We start from the raw sequence: 16,661 nt of genomic DNA on the forward strand, positions 1-16,661 counted from the left end.
TTTTTTTGGAAAGGTCACTTTTTTTCTCTCATTGTTTTCACTAGCTGAACTGGTTTTCCTTTTGGAAGTGGTTGGGTTGAATTTGTGTTATCTGCCACTGATTAAGTAAAAGAAATGTTGGTTGGGGAATATAGTCAACATCAGGGCTGTATCCAAATGAATGGCAGTTCAGATACAACATACGGCACCCATTTTGCCAGCATGTCATTGATACCAAGGATATTGGCACTCAGACTCCTTGGTTAGCGTTAGACTCAGATTTTGTTTCTGAGATACATCAAGTGTATGAATTGTAAATTTTTCTTTATTAGCATGTAAGCCTGGGGATTTGGGATTGAGGAAACCTGAAAGAAAGGCAAACGTCACGTTTCTGTGGAAGCTTCTACAGTCTCACAAAAGGTGGAGGTACACCGTACATATGTTGAGAACGGTATCTTGGCAAACTGAAGATTTGGCGCATTGGCGTGAAGTCCTAAAATTTAGAACGATGTGAAGTTTCCTTTCTCTTAGAAACCCAGGTTGTGTGGGAGCCTCAACCTGCCACTTTATGGAAATTAGGGGGCCAAAAGTGAGAGCCTGGAGGAATTTTTTTCACAGGTAAAGGGCAAGGCTGTTGGCCATCTGTTTTGCCTATAGAGGTAGTGTCATTTCAAAGTCAGTTGGTCTAGGAAAAACTGACATTTTTAGATATCCATTGTCAAGGTCTGTAATGAAAGGCAGTAAGTGGTTAATGATACTGACCCATAGGTAAAGACAGCTGGAAGCCAGGTGAGCATCTACTTCTGATTTTGGAGTGATTATTTCTTTCACTGTGTTGAGATTTTAAAATACTGTATTATAATGTAGAACATTGGCAGTGATTGAATTCTACTTATAATAAACTTTTTTTTTTTTTTACAATTGACATTATTGTAATTTGACATTATTTAGGACCACCCCCTCATTTTGCAGAGCTTCCTTTGTCTTGCCTAGTATAGAAATATTCGGTATTGCCTTTTTGTGTGTGAGAATAAGCTAACTTCTTTTTGTAATCAGGAACACTACAAAAAAAGGGAAAGTTGGAGTGAAAATTCGGAAGTCCTCCTGCTTTTGTTAGAATAGATACTGTTCTCCTTTTCTGAGTTCCAAGTAGGACAGGGAATTTGCTACTATTTATTTTGTGTACTACTTCTGTATTATAACTCTTGTTATTATTCTTCTTACTCCATTTGATTTAGCAGTCTCTTAAAAAACCTTGGTATTTAGTTTATTTATTTTCTGTTGATGTTGACTTGCAGTATTGTGTAGTTTCAGGTGTACCAAAAAAAAAAAGCCACTTAAAACAAGTAGCATATCAGAGACATGGTGTGATGGAAACAGCTTTAGCCTCAGAAGATTCTGGATTTTAGGTGTGGTACTCATTTACTGTGGCATCTTGGGAGAAGATCTGACTCCTCAGTTCTTCCTTTTTTCTGACCCCCTTGTCCTTTTCAAGGGCACTGTACAGATGAGGTACAGATAGGAAGAAGCAGTAAGAGCTTATCAAAGAATTCCTGGCACCATTTCAGTGAATGCTAAATGTTATTTCTAAATCACCAGATCTTTTTAGGCAAATGTACTTTCATTATCAAAATCTTTGCATATGAATGAATGAACACCCACACACATTTATTTGCTATGGCTATTATGGTGGTGTGTATCTGTATAGACACATAATCAGCGATTTTTTTTCATCACCAACCAGTAAATCTTTGATAACTATTTTCCACCTCTCATGAAAGAGAAGACATTATATCATTCTTTATAGGTAACTGAAGTGATTTCACATGTGGAATTATCAACGTTTGTGGAACAATCTATATTCTTCAAAGTCCATTCACAAATATCACCTCATTAAGTACAGTAGCATTTGAAGCAGGCTGTGCGTATGTTATTATTCCCATTTTATAGAAGGCATAGTTAAAGTTAAACAAAAATGCCTAAGCTAGCAGAGTGATAGAAATGAGACTTAAGTTTGGGTTATTTTTTTCCCATACTTACTCACTTTTACTTTAATGTACTGCTTTCCATATTGTTTTAGTTATTTCATCATAATGAAGGTAGAGATTTTTACAGGAGGTCCATAGTAACATGGAAGTGTTTCTAGTTAACAGGGAGCAGACATCCACTCAAATGATAGCAGTAGTATAAGCGGTCAGAACCCACAGAATCCTATTTCAGGTTGCCAGACGATATTTTTAGTGCTTAGAAGTTCCTACAAGCCAATGTCTGTCTGTCTGCCTGTCATGTTTTGAGGCTGTATGGTATCTCATCTCTTATTATTTTTTTCTCTCCATGTGCTCTCTGTATCCTGGCTCCCAGGCTTTTCCCATGGCTCCTTCACTTTCCCATGTTGAGCCAGTCCAGCATTCCCTTTCAGTTCTCACACCTGCTGTAACGTGAATGCCTTGTGTTCTCAGATGTTAAGTGACGCTCTCTAGTTCAGTCAGCAGGTGCAGCTGTTTTCCTATGGCTGCTTCTTCCAGGTCTGTGAGGGGAAGGTCAGTTGAGCAGTACTTAAGAGTGTATGTTCTAAAGGAGACTGCCTGGATTCCAGTTTTTGGCTCTCCCCTTAATAACCGTTTTCTTGGGCAAATTCCTTGGATTTATATCTAAAATGGTGATAATAATAGCATATATTCCCTAGGATTGTTGTGAAGATTAAATGAACCTGTAGAGTGCTATGAGTAGTGCCTGGCATATATAGCAAATACTCAATGCACATTGTCTGTTATTAAGAAAAAGGTCTAGGCAGGTAAACAGTGGTTGTCAGGGCTAGTACAGAGATGGATGTTTCAATTAAGAAAAGTCAGAAGTTAGAATAAGATATCTTAAGATAAATGATTTTTGAAATTAGCTTCACAATATTTATTGAGTGCCTAGTGTATGACAGGCACTGATTTACGTCTTAAGGATAGATAAGTGATAACAACAAAAGAGATTCTTGCTTACATTCTAGTGGCAGAATACAGATAATAAATGACAAGATAAATAAGTAAATCATCTAGTGTGACGAAAGGTGGTGAATACTGTGGAGGTGTGGAGTGTTTGGGAACTCTGCAACTCTTTTGAACTATCCTAATGATATGTTTATTTAAATTAGAAAAGTTAAAGAATAGAAATAGAGAAATTTCTGACAGTGATTATATGACAACTCTTTCAGGGAATTTTTTTTATTGAAGTACAGTCAATTGCAATGTTTTAGTTTCTCTTGTACAACACAATGTTCCAGTCATGCATATACATACATATATTCGTTTTCATTTTTTTCATTAATGATTATTACAAGATATTGAACATAGTTCCCTGTGCTCTACAGAAGAAACTTTTTAAAAAATCTATTTTTACATATAGTGGCTAACATTTGTAAATCTCAAACTCCCAAATTTATCCCTTCCCACTCCCTTACCCCGGTAACCATGAGATTGTGTACTGTGTCTGCGAGTCTGTTTCTGTTTTGTAGTTGAGTTCATAGTGTCTTTTAATTTTAATTTTTTGGAATTTTGTTACAAAGGTAAGCAAAGAAATGAGGCGGTAGCTGGTGGGAGAAGTAGATTGATTAAAAGTTGCTTTTTTTTTTTTTTTTAATAGGAAGAGTGACAACATGTTATTTTTGATCAGAGTGAGTAATAAGTTGCAAAAAGTTGATGATGATGTAGGAGAAATGGGGAAATCTCTGGAGTAATATGCTTGAGTAGGAGACAGAGTTTAGAATCTCATGCACAATTAAAGGGATAGGTTTTAGGTAGCGTAGGGTTCACCTCTGGTAACAGATGAGCATCAGAGTATGTGGATGCAGATGGCAGTGTTTGGATATATGTTATGGTGCCAGTCTCCAAATGCTCAGTTCTCCCAGTGAAAGAAAAGTCTTCAGCTTAAAGTGAGATCTAGAGCAAACACTGAGGTTTAAGGGGAGAGAAGGTATCTGTGAGTGTGTGGAAAAGTGATTAGTTCATGCTCAATAATGCGATTGTTTCGTAGCATTAAGTGCCCACTTTGGCTAGTAGATCTGAATTAAAGTGAGACTAGCCAGCGTGCTTATACATTTTCTTAAGCCATCATAAGTAGTAAGTCCACACATTGATATGAAATAGCTCCCAGGAATTTGGTATATTTTACACTCAATACTTTATTATTTGTATTAACATTTATGTTTAATTACTTGTAATATATTTATTATTTCTTTGATATGACGTTGATGTTATTATTTCAGTTTGAAGGTGATGAAAGGTAGTAACTTTGCTTAAGGCCACCCAGCCAGCAAGTAATTTGGAAATAAGATTTGAGATAAGTTTCGATTTTCTTTTAAAAATAAGATTTGAAGTAAGTTTAGAAATAAGACTTCTTTGTTCTAAACCTTTGCTTTTGCACCACACTAATTTAAAATCATCAGTATCCTGGGGAGAAAGGAAATAAACCACCAATTTATTAATCTCAGAATATCAGAGAATTAGTTAAATTTGAAAGAAGGTTTTAAGATGAATCAAAAGACACTGTGCTTCTTTGTGAAGAATGTATTGATAGAAAAGCTTAAGCTATAAATTGGACTAAAAAGAATTTATTACAGATGATAGAAATACACCTTGTCGACTGAAATAAAATGCACAACCTAAAAGTTGAGAGTTATGTTTTATTCAGTGGACAAAACTGAGGACTCAAGCCTGGGACGCAGCCTCTCAGATTGCTCTAAGAGACTGTTCCACCCAGGCAAGGGAGAAGCCAGGATATATAGGAGGGTTTTTTTGTAACAAAGACCACATAGTCAATTCATCAAAAGATTACTGTTAGTTAAAGAAAGCCAGATATCTCAAGTTAAGGAACTTAGTGCTTTTTTTATCTACGGGAAGGTGCAAAGGTCTGGGCTCATTGAAATCATTCCTCTGATATGCACGTAGCTATCTTGGGCCAGTATCTTGTTCTTTCCCACCTTGAGATCCCTCAGTGGGGACCATTGGTAGTAGCTGCAGAGGCTGGGCTGCCTGCTTGTCTGCATCCTGAGTTTCCTCTGCTCACTCTCGGGGAGGTGGAGGGGTAGAGGTAGTGGGTAGAGGGTGGCCATAACAGGTGATAACTTGATGGACACAGCTTTCTTTGTTTATTAATGTGGCTGGTAATATTTTTCATTCATAATCTTCACATTATTTAAGCCCCTCCCTACTCAAGTGTTATTTCCTTAAGGAGACCTATCTCAAAATAGCTCAGATCTACCGTCACCATGTAACTCCTTACCCTCCCTTCTATTTGCAGTGCTCATTACCATCTGACATTATACTATGTGTTTATATATTGTATGTGTTTACCGTAATCTCCATGAGGCCATGGACTTTGTCTTGTGTATAATTGTAGACATTAGTATCCCAGTTTCTTGGCACGTGGGAGTTCTTAATTAATGAAAGAGAGAAGAAAGGAAGTAGATAGGCAGGTTCTTATGGTAACATTAAAGAAATTCAGAGGTCCTGTTAGTAACAGCATATTGAATATTTATATTTGTATGATTATGATCTGAATAAATGGCCAATGCTTTGCATTCACCCTTTATTTTTAACATAGTCTAGATTGATGACGTTATGGCTCTGTCCTGGGTTACTTATTTCCCACATACCATTTGTCTACATCCCCTGTTGTTAACAGCAATAATATTGCTAATATTATGTTAAAACATTTTATACATATGTCTTGTCACATATAAGCTTTGTATTATACCTTTGAATTTGGAACCAGTAATTCCAAATATTTTAGTATTTTAGGGATTTGCCTTGGAAATGGTATAAAATGAGTAGTTGACATACCTTGCTGGGGTAAAATGAAGATAAAATTCCTTGATATTAGGGATAGCTTATTTTTGTGAATGAGAGCCGAGGCTGCTATTTAGTTCTTGCAGATCAACAGCTGAGAGGAACTGGTGGTGTGGCGAGGTGTTATGTTCCTGGTTTGGATTAGACCACTTGGAGCTTGAGTATACTGAATTCTTTGCTTTGGGAAACAAGATAATACTGATGCTAATATAAGTAGATGTGTATACCCTAGGAGTAATTTTTAATTGGAAATTGACTCCTCTTCTTGGAGTTTAGGGCTTAGTTTTGAACTGTTGAAGACATTTTCTTTTCTGGAGCTTGTCAAGAATATAAACATCTATCTGTGATCATTGATCAGACTCTGCTACCATGTTTGAAGCAGGGTTGGAAAAGAAATGACTTCTGCAGCCTAATCTGTGCCTTCCCCATTAGATTCTCTCTGATACCAGGAAAGAGAGACAGAAAAAAGTTCCGCTTCTTAATGGTTTTTAACTTAAATGACTTCCGCCATTTAGTTGTGAGAGGTGTTTGCTTTATAGTGTTTTCTTTTTTTGAACCATTCTCATCGAACCTCACTTTATATAGGACATAACCAATATCTTAGTATGTTGTTAGCTCCATGTCCTTGAAAAAATAAATACAGTTTGGGTTGCTGCATTGATATATTTTTGTAAGAGAGTGGGAAGTAGGGGTTAAAAATATCAAAGGAGCTCAAACTCTGATGGAAGTTGATATCTGAAATTGCTTCATTTCATCCTTAAGTTCAAAATTATCCCCAAAGCATGTGGCTTCACATTTGTAAATGCCCTTGTAAGGATTTTGGTTAGCTGTCATTCAGGAGTAGAGATCACTTAGACCTCATTAACAGACAATATTCCTTTTGAAAATGACATGGTATCTACAGTAATCCTAGAGTGTTTTAATAGTCTATTCTATGCTCAGCAATGAAACATTTCAAAAGTGACTGACAGCCAATTGATGTAATTCATGGTGATCTTTTGTGTTGACAGATCTTTAAAAAGTCATGGGAAATTACTACTGTGCCCAGTGAAGCCGCCTCCTTTTTTTTTTAACTGCCAATATCCTGCAAAACACGACAATTTTCTCTTTGACTGCCACTGTTTTTTTATTTCTATAACATGACATGATTCCTCCTTATTATTAGGATTTCTTTTGATAGGTAGAATGTGTTCCCTGTAGGTAATGCTGATTTTTAAATAGAAATTTTTCAGTTCTCCAAGTTAACTCTCTTACTTTTCTGAGTTCCGTATCGAGACAACTTTGCCATTGGCCACCTTCCTACTCATGAAGAAGAGTGATTTAATGTAGACAGTTTAAATTTTTTATATGATTTTAGTCCTCCTCTGAAGAAGAAACATGTTGAAAGGAAGAAGTGAGAAATTGCTTTTTGGGGTGGATTTTTTCCTAAAGCATTCTAAAGATAAAAGTCTGATGTTTGGGGGTAATTTTATGGGAGACAGTATCTGTGTCCAAAACTCTGAGTCTCCAAATTCAAACTGTTGAATGAATGGAAAGGGCCTTGTCATGAATATGAACTTGTGTGATGAGTTGTGGGGAATAATACAGAGATTTAGCCTTGTTGTTGCCCTGACTTTTCATCTTTGCTGGAACTGCATCCTGGATCTTTGACCTTTGTCATCATGTTTCAAAAGTAGCTGTTTTCCTCAGATCTTCTGACTGATCCTTAAGGGGGTTGATGTTACCTTTGTCTTTACTCCAATCCATTTCTAAAGTATTGTCGTTACCAACTGACATTCTTTTAAAAGAGTGAACTGTGTGTTTAGTGCTGTGCTGGGTGCTGTTGAGATAAGAATGCACTTTCTGATTATAGTCCTACTAATATTTTTGTTTAATGTTCCACAGTATAATGCAGTGACTTCTACTGAAACATAATTCCATCTTTTAAACATTGTTTTGAAATATCATTTGATTATGAAAACGTATAGTACTTTTCTTCATCTTCAATTCCAATTTCTCCCTTGTGTCTACCTGCTCTCCCCTGGCTTACTATCTCACTGGACTAAAGGAAGGCTTGAGTTCATCCATAGCCTTATACACCAAAACTCCCCCTACCTGCCACAGCCCCATCACTAGATGTATTCTTGTGGAAATGAAGAGATAAAGATGCAGAAAAGAAAGACAAAAATGGGTTCCATTACATTTTTTTCTTTATATTTCTTTTAGACTTGGGAGTATGAATAGCTTTTATAGTTGAAATAAGTAGTAAGTATCACTCCTTTTAAAATTTAATTTAATGTTTGTAAAGAGTAGAATCAAAGCATAGAGAAGTCTAGTTGGTGGCAGACCGTGAATCTGATAATTCTGCTTAATTTACATAGACACGCAGCATTCCACGGCTGCCATCTTTGCTTATGCCAAAGACACTGTCAGAAGTCATTTAGATGAGTCCATAATTTGAAGGTAGATGACTCAGATCTGAATCCTGCTTTTTATGTTATGTGATCTAAAAAAAAAAAGCCTCATTTTTGTTTCTCTTACAGCAGAATGGAAAGAATGATTATGCCCACTTACTTCTTTAGGTTGCTGGGAAGATAGTGTAAGAAAATAAACTATGAAGTGCTTTACAAACTTTAATTCTCTACAGACAATAATAGTTTCTTCCTCATTCTTCTCTCAGGGTAATTTATAGATGACTTTGCGTTGTACCAGACTGTCTTTAAGGGTCTCTTCTGTAAGAAAAGGAAAATTGTATTAACAAAAGAATACTTAATCTTCACAGTAACTCTGTGTCGAAGAAATTATTACTAACATTTTATAGGTAAATAAACAGGCTTAGAAAAGTGAAGAATCTTTCTCAATATCAATAATTTTTCAGTACTTAATCCCTAGTTTCTCTGACTTCAGTGCTCATGTTCTTTCTTCCATAAACTAATGTAGTTTGTTAATATACTATAATCTATTCCAACTTTTCTCTGTTTTTGATGCCTAATTTTGAAACTTCATTGTGCCATTTCAGTCATTCTTGTTCCTTTAGTGAGTTTATTTATTTCACTCATTTGGCAATTATTTATTGCCAGGGACTATGCTAAACACCTTCAGTCTTTGATCTTAGTCTAGTCTTTTTTTAAAATTTTTATTTATTTGTTTGGTATAGAAGGAAACTAGTTTAAAATAATGACAGTTACTCCTATAGTAGTGAGAAATACAAGATGCTTTAGAAAGTCAACAAAGGCTTCATAGAGGAAGTACTTTAACATACGCTTTGCAGGGTACAGATGGCCTCTGTCGCCATACCTTTTGTTTTTCTTGTATCAGCACATTCATACTGAGCCATTCATCCTGGGGTGAATAATCAAATGACTCTTAACACGTTCTTGCTGTTTTCTAGCTTGTCCAGATTATTATCAATACAACACACCTGGAGAAATCCTGTAAGTACTTGGAAGAATTCATCACCAACATCACTAATGTGCTTCCAGAGACAGTCCACACCACCAAGCTCTATGGCACGACAACTTTTAAGGTGAGAAGTCCCTGCATGACTGTAGAACTACTTCTGGTGTGCTGGGCATTCTACCTGACATGGCTTTGTTTCTCCCAAGAAGACCATTCATACAGAGTCTTGAGAATAAGTACTTATTTCCTTAGGAAAACAAATACCAATGCTAATTTTGGGGTATTTAAGCTAAAAATGTCTACAACAGTGTCCACTGATCTTCCTTATGTTTTGCATATGAAAATGGCTATTTCTTCAGTTGACCATCTGGCAGTCAAGAATTCTTAAGTATGGTCTAGATAATAGTGGTTGTAGCGGAAATCAACATCAGTTAAAATGCTTTATTTAGCATCATCTCTTCTCTATGTCCTGTGTCCAGTTTTTTTTTTTTTTCTTTTCTTTTCTAAACTTACTTTTTAGGGAGGAATTTCTGTCCCTTGCTATTGTAGTTAGCAATTTTATAATTATCCCACAAGGTTACAGCACTAGTTTTGATCCAGTGTTGGTTCAAATGGGAAAAATGACGTGAAAAAAGAATTGATAGCAGATAAGTTTCTGGAGAATAAATGCCTTAATATTAAAGAGCCCTAGGAGACTCCTTTATATTGCCATGTGAGTTTTACATAAATATTAAGGAGAAAAAGTAACAGGACAACATCGTAAACACTAAAATGGTACGTTCTGACATAAAGACAAATGTGAATGTTTTGCGGGGTTTTTTGTTTGTTTTTATTTGCTTATTTTAGTTTTGAAACAAATCTGTGTCACCCTTTTGAAATTCAGAAGTTGATGTTAGTTGTAAACTTGTAGGTTTGAAATCATGATTTATTTCCACTGTTAGCTACTTTTTCCTATCATTTTATCCTCTTTCCTTATTTACTGGTACCTTCCCTTGAGAGTAGATTTAAGAGAAGAAATTAAATTTGATTCATATAGCTTATTAGATTTTATGAAATTTAAAAGTTATTGGTGTGATCTGTTCTTTTTCTGTTGTAAGAAAAAAGAATGAAAGACCCTGGCCAAAGCAGTCTTGAGAGAGAAGGACAAATCTGGAAACATCAACACTTCCTGATTTGAAATTATATTATATAGCTGTAGAAATCAAAATGGTATGGTTTTGGCATAAAAACAGACACATAGATCAGTGGAACAGGTTAGAGAGCCAAGAAATAGACTCACGCATAGATGGTTAATTAATTTATGACAAAGGAGCCAAGAATATACAAGGCAGAAAGGATAGTCTTTTCAATAAATGGTTTTTTGGAAAACTGGACAGTCACATGTGAAAAGAATGAAACAGGATCCCTGTCTTACACCATACACACAAATCGACTCAGAATGGATAAAGACTTGAACTTAAGACTGAAATAATAAAGCTCTTAGAAGAAAACATAGTGGGTAACTTCTTTGACATTGATCTTGGAGGTGATTTTTTGGAGTTGGCACCAAAAGCAAAGGCAACAAAAGCAAAAATAAACAAGTGGGACTACATCAAACTAAAAACCTTCTGCACAGCAAAGGAAACCATCAACAAAATGAAACAGCAGCCAATGGAACGGGAGAAAATGTATGTAAATCATGTATCTGATACAGAGGTTAATATCTAAAATACATAGAGAACTCATACAATTCAATAGCAAAATACCAAATAATCTGATTAAAAAATATTCAGAGGAACTGAATAGATATTTTTCCAAAGAAGACATACAAATGGCCAATATGCAGATAAAAAGATATTCAACATCTCGAATCCTCAAAGAAATGCAAATCAAAACCAGAATGAGACATATTACCTCACACGTGGTAGAATGGCTACCATCAAAAAGACAAGAGATAACAAATGTGGGCAAGGTTGTGGAGAAAAGGCTACCGTTGTATGCTATTGGTGGGAATGTAAGCTGTTACAGCCACTATTGAAAACAGTTTGGAGGTTCCTCAAGAAATTAAAAATAGAACTACCGTATGATCTGGCACTTTTGCTTCTGGGTGTATATTCAAAGCAGTAGAAATCATTATTGTGAAGAGTCATGTATACTTTCATGTTCATTGCAGCATTAGTTACAATAGCCAAGGTATCTAAATAACCTACGTGTCCATCAACAGGTGGATGGTTAATGAAAATATTACATATATTCTCCATATGTGTGTGTATGTATACATATGTGTGTGTCGATGTATATATGTGTATGAATATTATTCAGCCATGAAAAATAAGGAAATTCTGCCATTTGCAACATTGTGTATGGACATTGAGGGCATTATGCTAAGTAAAATTAGCCACAACAGAGGACAAATACTGCATGGTATCTTTTATATGTGGAATCTTAAAAAAAAAAAAGTCACTAATACAACATTATAAATCAACTATACTTCAATTAAAAAAAAAAAAGTCAAACTCATCAAAACAGAACAGAAAAGTGGTTCCCAGTCACTGTGGGAGTAAGTTTGGCAATTGAGAAGTTGGTAAAAGATTGCAAACTTTCAGCTATAAGAGGAATATGATCTGAGGATCTAATGTAAAAACATGGTTTCTATAGTTGATAATACTGTATTGTAAAACTGAAATTTGCTAAGAAAATGAAACTTAAATATCCTTACCAAAAAAAAGAGTGAGATGATAAATGTGTTAAATAACTTGAGATGGGAATCCTTTCAAAATATATATGCATATCAAGTCACCACACTGTATATTTTAAATATATTATAATATTATTTTCAATTGTTCCTCAATAAAGCTGGAAAAAGGGGGGAAAAATGAGATGTATAACCACAAAACATTCTCTACGTACGTATGTGATTAGGTCAGCTGCTAGATGAGTTACACATTCATGGTGTGATTGTTTTGAATTACCTACAAAATTACTTAAAACAAAATTATACATGATATTATATTGTGTTATTACTTGTAAACTTTTCAATAATGTTAATATTGACACTCTTTTAGTGAGGAAAAGACTTATTTAATGAAGAGACTTTAAGTATAAGTATGAAAATATAACAAGAGCTTTAAGAATTTCAGGATGAACTCAGACAATTTAATAGGAATTGTAAGGACTCTTAAATATTAGCATTATTATGGATCATATGTAATAATTTTATCAAAAAATATTTCCACATGATTTCCAAAGCCAAAATTTCACCAAGGAAGGTGTGGAAGGGGCTCTAGTTGAGTGCTCAGTATTCAATAGGATTTAGGGACTTAGAATGTGAGGTTCATTTATACTTGTCTATCATATGGGAAATATGTAATATGTACTGTTATTTTTCCTCTAACCCATTGCAATTTTCTTGTTTCAAGAGCTTTTCAAATTATAGTCAGAAATCCTCCCAAAGGATGGCTTGTGTATTTTGTTGTTGCTGCAGCATTATAATTGCTGGGGGAAAATTAAAGGCAGACAGGAAGCCATAGGGGTTGGGCAGTGAGTTAAATACTTAGCAAAGGAGAAGTTCTGGAGACCACTAAAGGTCATGTTGACAGCGCTTATTGGAAACACTGATTACTTAAAACACACTGAAAGTTTATTTTTACCAGGACTGTTTCAGACCAGCTAACCCAGATCTCAGTATAAACATGGCAATTATAACAGCTACATATTGTGTATTTTCCTAAGCTACTGTTTCCAGAAAACTTTCCCTTGCAGATGGAAACCTTTATGCTGAAAAAGGGGCAAAAACAAGCAAAGGTCGTCAAGATATTTCCTTGCAGAGTTCCCCTTGTTTGCACCATATGTGGCCTAATCAAGCTGGCATCCTTAGCTTTCCTTGTTCATAAGAATTCCCTCACTCACTTACAAAATAGAATGAAGGCACATATTAATTTATCCCATCACAAATACTGTTTGTGTGCTTACCATAAAATTGGGTAGGTTTTTGAATAGAGGAATAGAAAATACTTAGTGTTTGGACTTAGAGTTTATAATCCACAGGAAAGACAGACACTTTTCAATAGTTCTAGAAAGAAAAGTGCTAGAGTAATGCAGTAAATACAGTAAATTGCAGTAAATACATCCAACTTCACTGATTCCACAAAAGCATCTCCTACACATCAGGCAATAAACAGGTCTCCTGACTTTACAGAGCTGATATTTCAGTGGGAATGCTACATGATACACAAACAAACAAAAAAATTAATTTAATGTCAGGTAGTGGCCAGAACTAGGAAGAAAAATAAATGACTTGAATGAAATAAGAAATGGAATCATTTGGATTTCTGATAGGTAAGCATTCTCGTTAGGGGTAATACAATAGTAGGTATTGTGTTCAACATGAGCAGTATGCAGGGGGCTGAGTCTGGCAGTGATGTAATTGTCATTGGCGGTAGGAATGGTAAGAGACAAGATTGTCAGGAGTCAGATGATTTCTGGCCTTGTAGACCACAGTAAATACTTTTTTTATTTGGAAATGAAATATGAGGCCATCTCAAGATTGGAAGTGGTAGTGATAGTCTGATTTATAATGGGTACCACTGGTTGCTGAGTGGAAAATATATTATAGGTCCGTAAGAGTGGCAGAAGAGAGTCTAATTTGAAGGTTATTGCAGTAATTTAGGTAAGACAATGGTCGCTTAGACTAGTGGTAGGGGTAGAAGTAAAAGAAGTACTTTTGAAGGTAGAGATGGCAAGTTTTACTGCTAGATTAGGTATGGGGTTATAAGAGAAAGATTGGAGTCAAGGAAAATTTCAGGATTTTTGAATTAAGCATACTGGATGAATAATCGTACTGTTAACTGAGATGGGGAACAGTAAGACAATATCAGATTTGGGGCGTGGCTGTAGAATCAAGGCTTCCACTTTTGACATATTAAACTTGAGATATTTAGTAGTCATCTGTGACAGAGATATTACACTGACAGTGCAAAGTCACAGGTGGAGGTAAAAATTTAGAATTCATCAGTGTAAAGATGGTGCTTAATGCCATGGAGCTGACTTTCTTCTGGGAACTAAACATAGATAGAGAAAAGGTGTGAGGATTGAGCTCTAAGGGAAATCAACATTGACAGGTCCAGAAAAGCAGGCAAATGGTTCTTATCTCAGCTGTGAGACATTCAAAGAGGACTTAGCACAAAAGGCCCTGCAGGAGGTATCCAGCAGGAGGATGTTGGGACCAGCAGAAGGTATCCAGATGGAGAAAGGATGAGGAGAGAGTAAGGGACATTTTTAGGAGAGGCAACTTCATGTATAAAGATGAAATAATGAAATAAAACCAGACATATTCAGGGTAGTCTAAGAGTAGCCGTGAGAGAAGTAGGTCAACGCCAACTTGTGAAGCATTTTGTTTTGTGTTGAGAGGTAATTTGGACTTTATCTTCCCAAAGTCTTTGAGAGACTTCAAACAAGGATGTGTTGCAATTTAAAAATCATTTACCTTGTAAACTAGAAGGAAGAAAGGAAACAAGAAGGAAGGATTGAAAGAAAGATGGAAGGAAGGGGAGAAAGGAAGGAATAAATATATTACAATCACTTGAAATTTAAAATCAGGAAATTAAATACCCAGAATACTTTGTATAAATCTGTGCTAATACATTTGAGGATCTTTAGGAAAGTATATGATTAAAAAGTGATTTTAAAAGATATAGAAAATTGACTAATAGCTATGAAAGGCATGAAACAGTTATTGAAGACTTCTTTCTTATTGAAGTATAGTTGATTTATAATGTTGTGTTAGTTTCTAGTAAACAGCATAGTGATTCAGTCATATGTATGTATGTATATATACACAATATTCTTTTTCATTATAGGTTATTACAAAGTGTTGAATGTAGTTCCCTGTACTCTGCTGTAAGACCTTATTGTTTATCTATTTTATATGTAGTAGTTTGCATCTGCTAATCCCAAACTCCTAATTTATCCCTCCCCAACCCATTTCCCCTTTAATAACCGTAAGTTTGTTTTCTATGTGAGTCTGTTTCTATTTTGTAAGTAAGTTCATTTGTCTCCTTTTTTTTAGATTCCACATGTAAGTGACATCATGTGTTATTTGTCTGTCTAATTTACTACACTTAGTAAAATAATCTCTGGGTCTGCCCATGTTGCTGCAAATGGCATTATTTCATTCTTTTTTAATGACTGAGTAGTATTCCATTGTATATATATATATATATATATATATATATATATATATATATATATATATATATATATATATATATATGTATAACACCACAACTTCTTTATCCAGTCATCTGTCCAGGGACATTTAGGTTGCTTCCATGTCTTGGCTACTGTAAATATTGCTGCTACGAACATTGGGGTGGGTATCTCCTTTCAAATTGGAGTTTTCTCTGGATATATGCCCAGGAGTGGGATTGCTGGGTCATATGGTAACTGTTTTAAAGACTTCTTAAAATTGGGCAAGATTCACATGATTTCACCAGTGAATTCATGGAGGCTTTCCTAAAACATGATTTTTGTGTAATTTAAACTACTCCAGATCATAGAGGAAAAAAGGAAAGTATCTCAGTTAACTTTTGCAAAGTTAACATAACAATGATTTAAACACCAGAGAAATCACAAGAAATCTGAACAATTTAAATAAATATTGATATAAAAATCATAAATAATAAAATATTTAACAAAATCCAGAAGTGCATTGAAAGGATAAAGTTAAGAATGCAAGGGTGTTTAGTGTTAGAAAATTGTTTAAAATTATTCACCAATAGATCAAATGAGAAAAAAATACATGAGTATTTGAAAAGATACTAAAAAGGTACTTTTAAGTCAACATCTTTTCCTGCTAGAATCTCTTAGTAAACTCTTCTATCAGTAATTGACAGATCCAAGAGTCAGAAAATCAGTAAGGATGTAGTTGAACTGAATGGTACTGTCAATCATCTGGATCAAATAAACATTTATAAAATAATTCATCTAGCAGCAGCTTAATGCATGTTTTTCTCAAGCCCAACATTCAGCAAGAAAGACCATGTTCTAGGTAATAAACAGATCTTAAGAACTTTTAAAGAACAGAAACACAACTTGCTCTCAGACCAAGTAGAATTAATCCCTGGAAATAAATAACCAAAAGACAGCTAGAAAATCCCCAAATATTTGGAAACTAACCAATAAACTTCAGAAAGACACGTGGGTCAAAGAAAAGTTTCAAGAGAAGTTAGATAGTACTTCCAACTAAATTAAAAGTTTCAAGTGAAGTTAGATAGTACTTCCAACTAAATTAAAATAAAACATAACATGAAAAATTGGCAGCGTCAGTGAAAATACTGTTTATGTGAAAATTTATAGTGGTGCTTGCATATATTACAAAAGAAAAAATTCCAAGATTAGTAATCTAAGTGTCTACCTTAGGAAAGTAGGAAGCGAACAGCAAGTCAAATCCAAAGTAATTAGAAGAAAAGAAATTAGAACAGAAATCACTGA

General features: G+C 34.9%; 1 protein-coding gene across 3 annotated transcripts in view; it reads left to right on the forward strand.

Moving 5' to 3' along the window:
* Window positions 1–16,661, forward strand: part of EXOC6B (exocyst complex component 6B) — a 568,031-nt gene that overhangs the window by 342,459 nt on the left and 208,911 nt on the right. For all 3 annotated transcript variants that reach the window (XM_064494396.1, XM_010994663.3, XM_064494397.1), the window contains one exon: window positions 9,184–9,318. In XM_064494396.1, the coding sequence (XP_064350466.1) occupies window positions 9,184–9,318 (135 nt within the window). The remainder of the gene's footprint in view (window positions 1–9,183; window positions 9,319–16,661) is intronic.

Source organism: Camelus dromedarius, chromosome 15 (assembly GCF_036321535.1).
Source record: "Camelus dromedarius isolate mCamDro1 chromosome 15, mCamDro1.pat, whole genome shotgun sequence".
In the NCBI taxonomy this organism is placed as follows: domain Eukaryota; kingdom Metazoa; phylum Chordata; class Mammalia; order Artiodactyla; family Camelidae; genus Camelus; species Camelus dromedarius.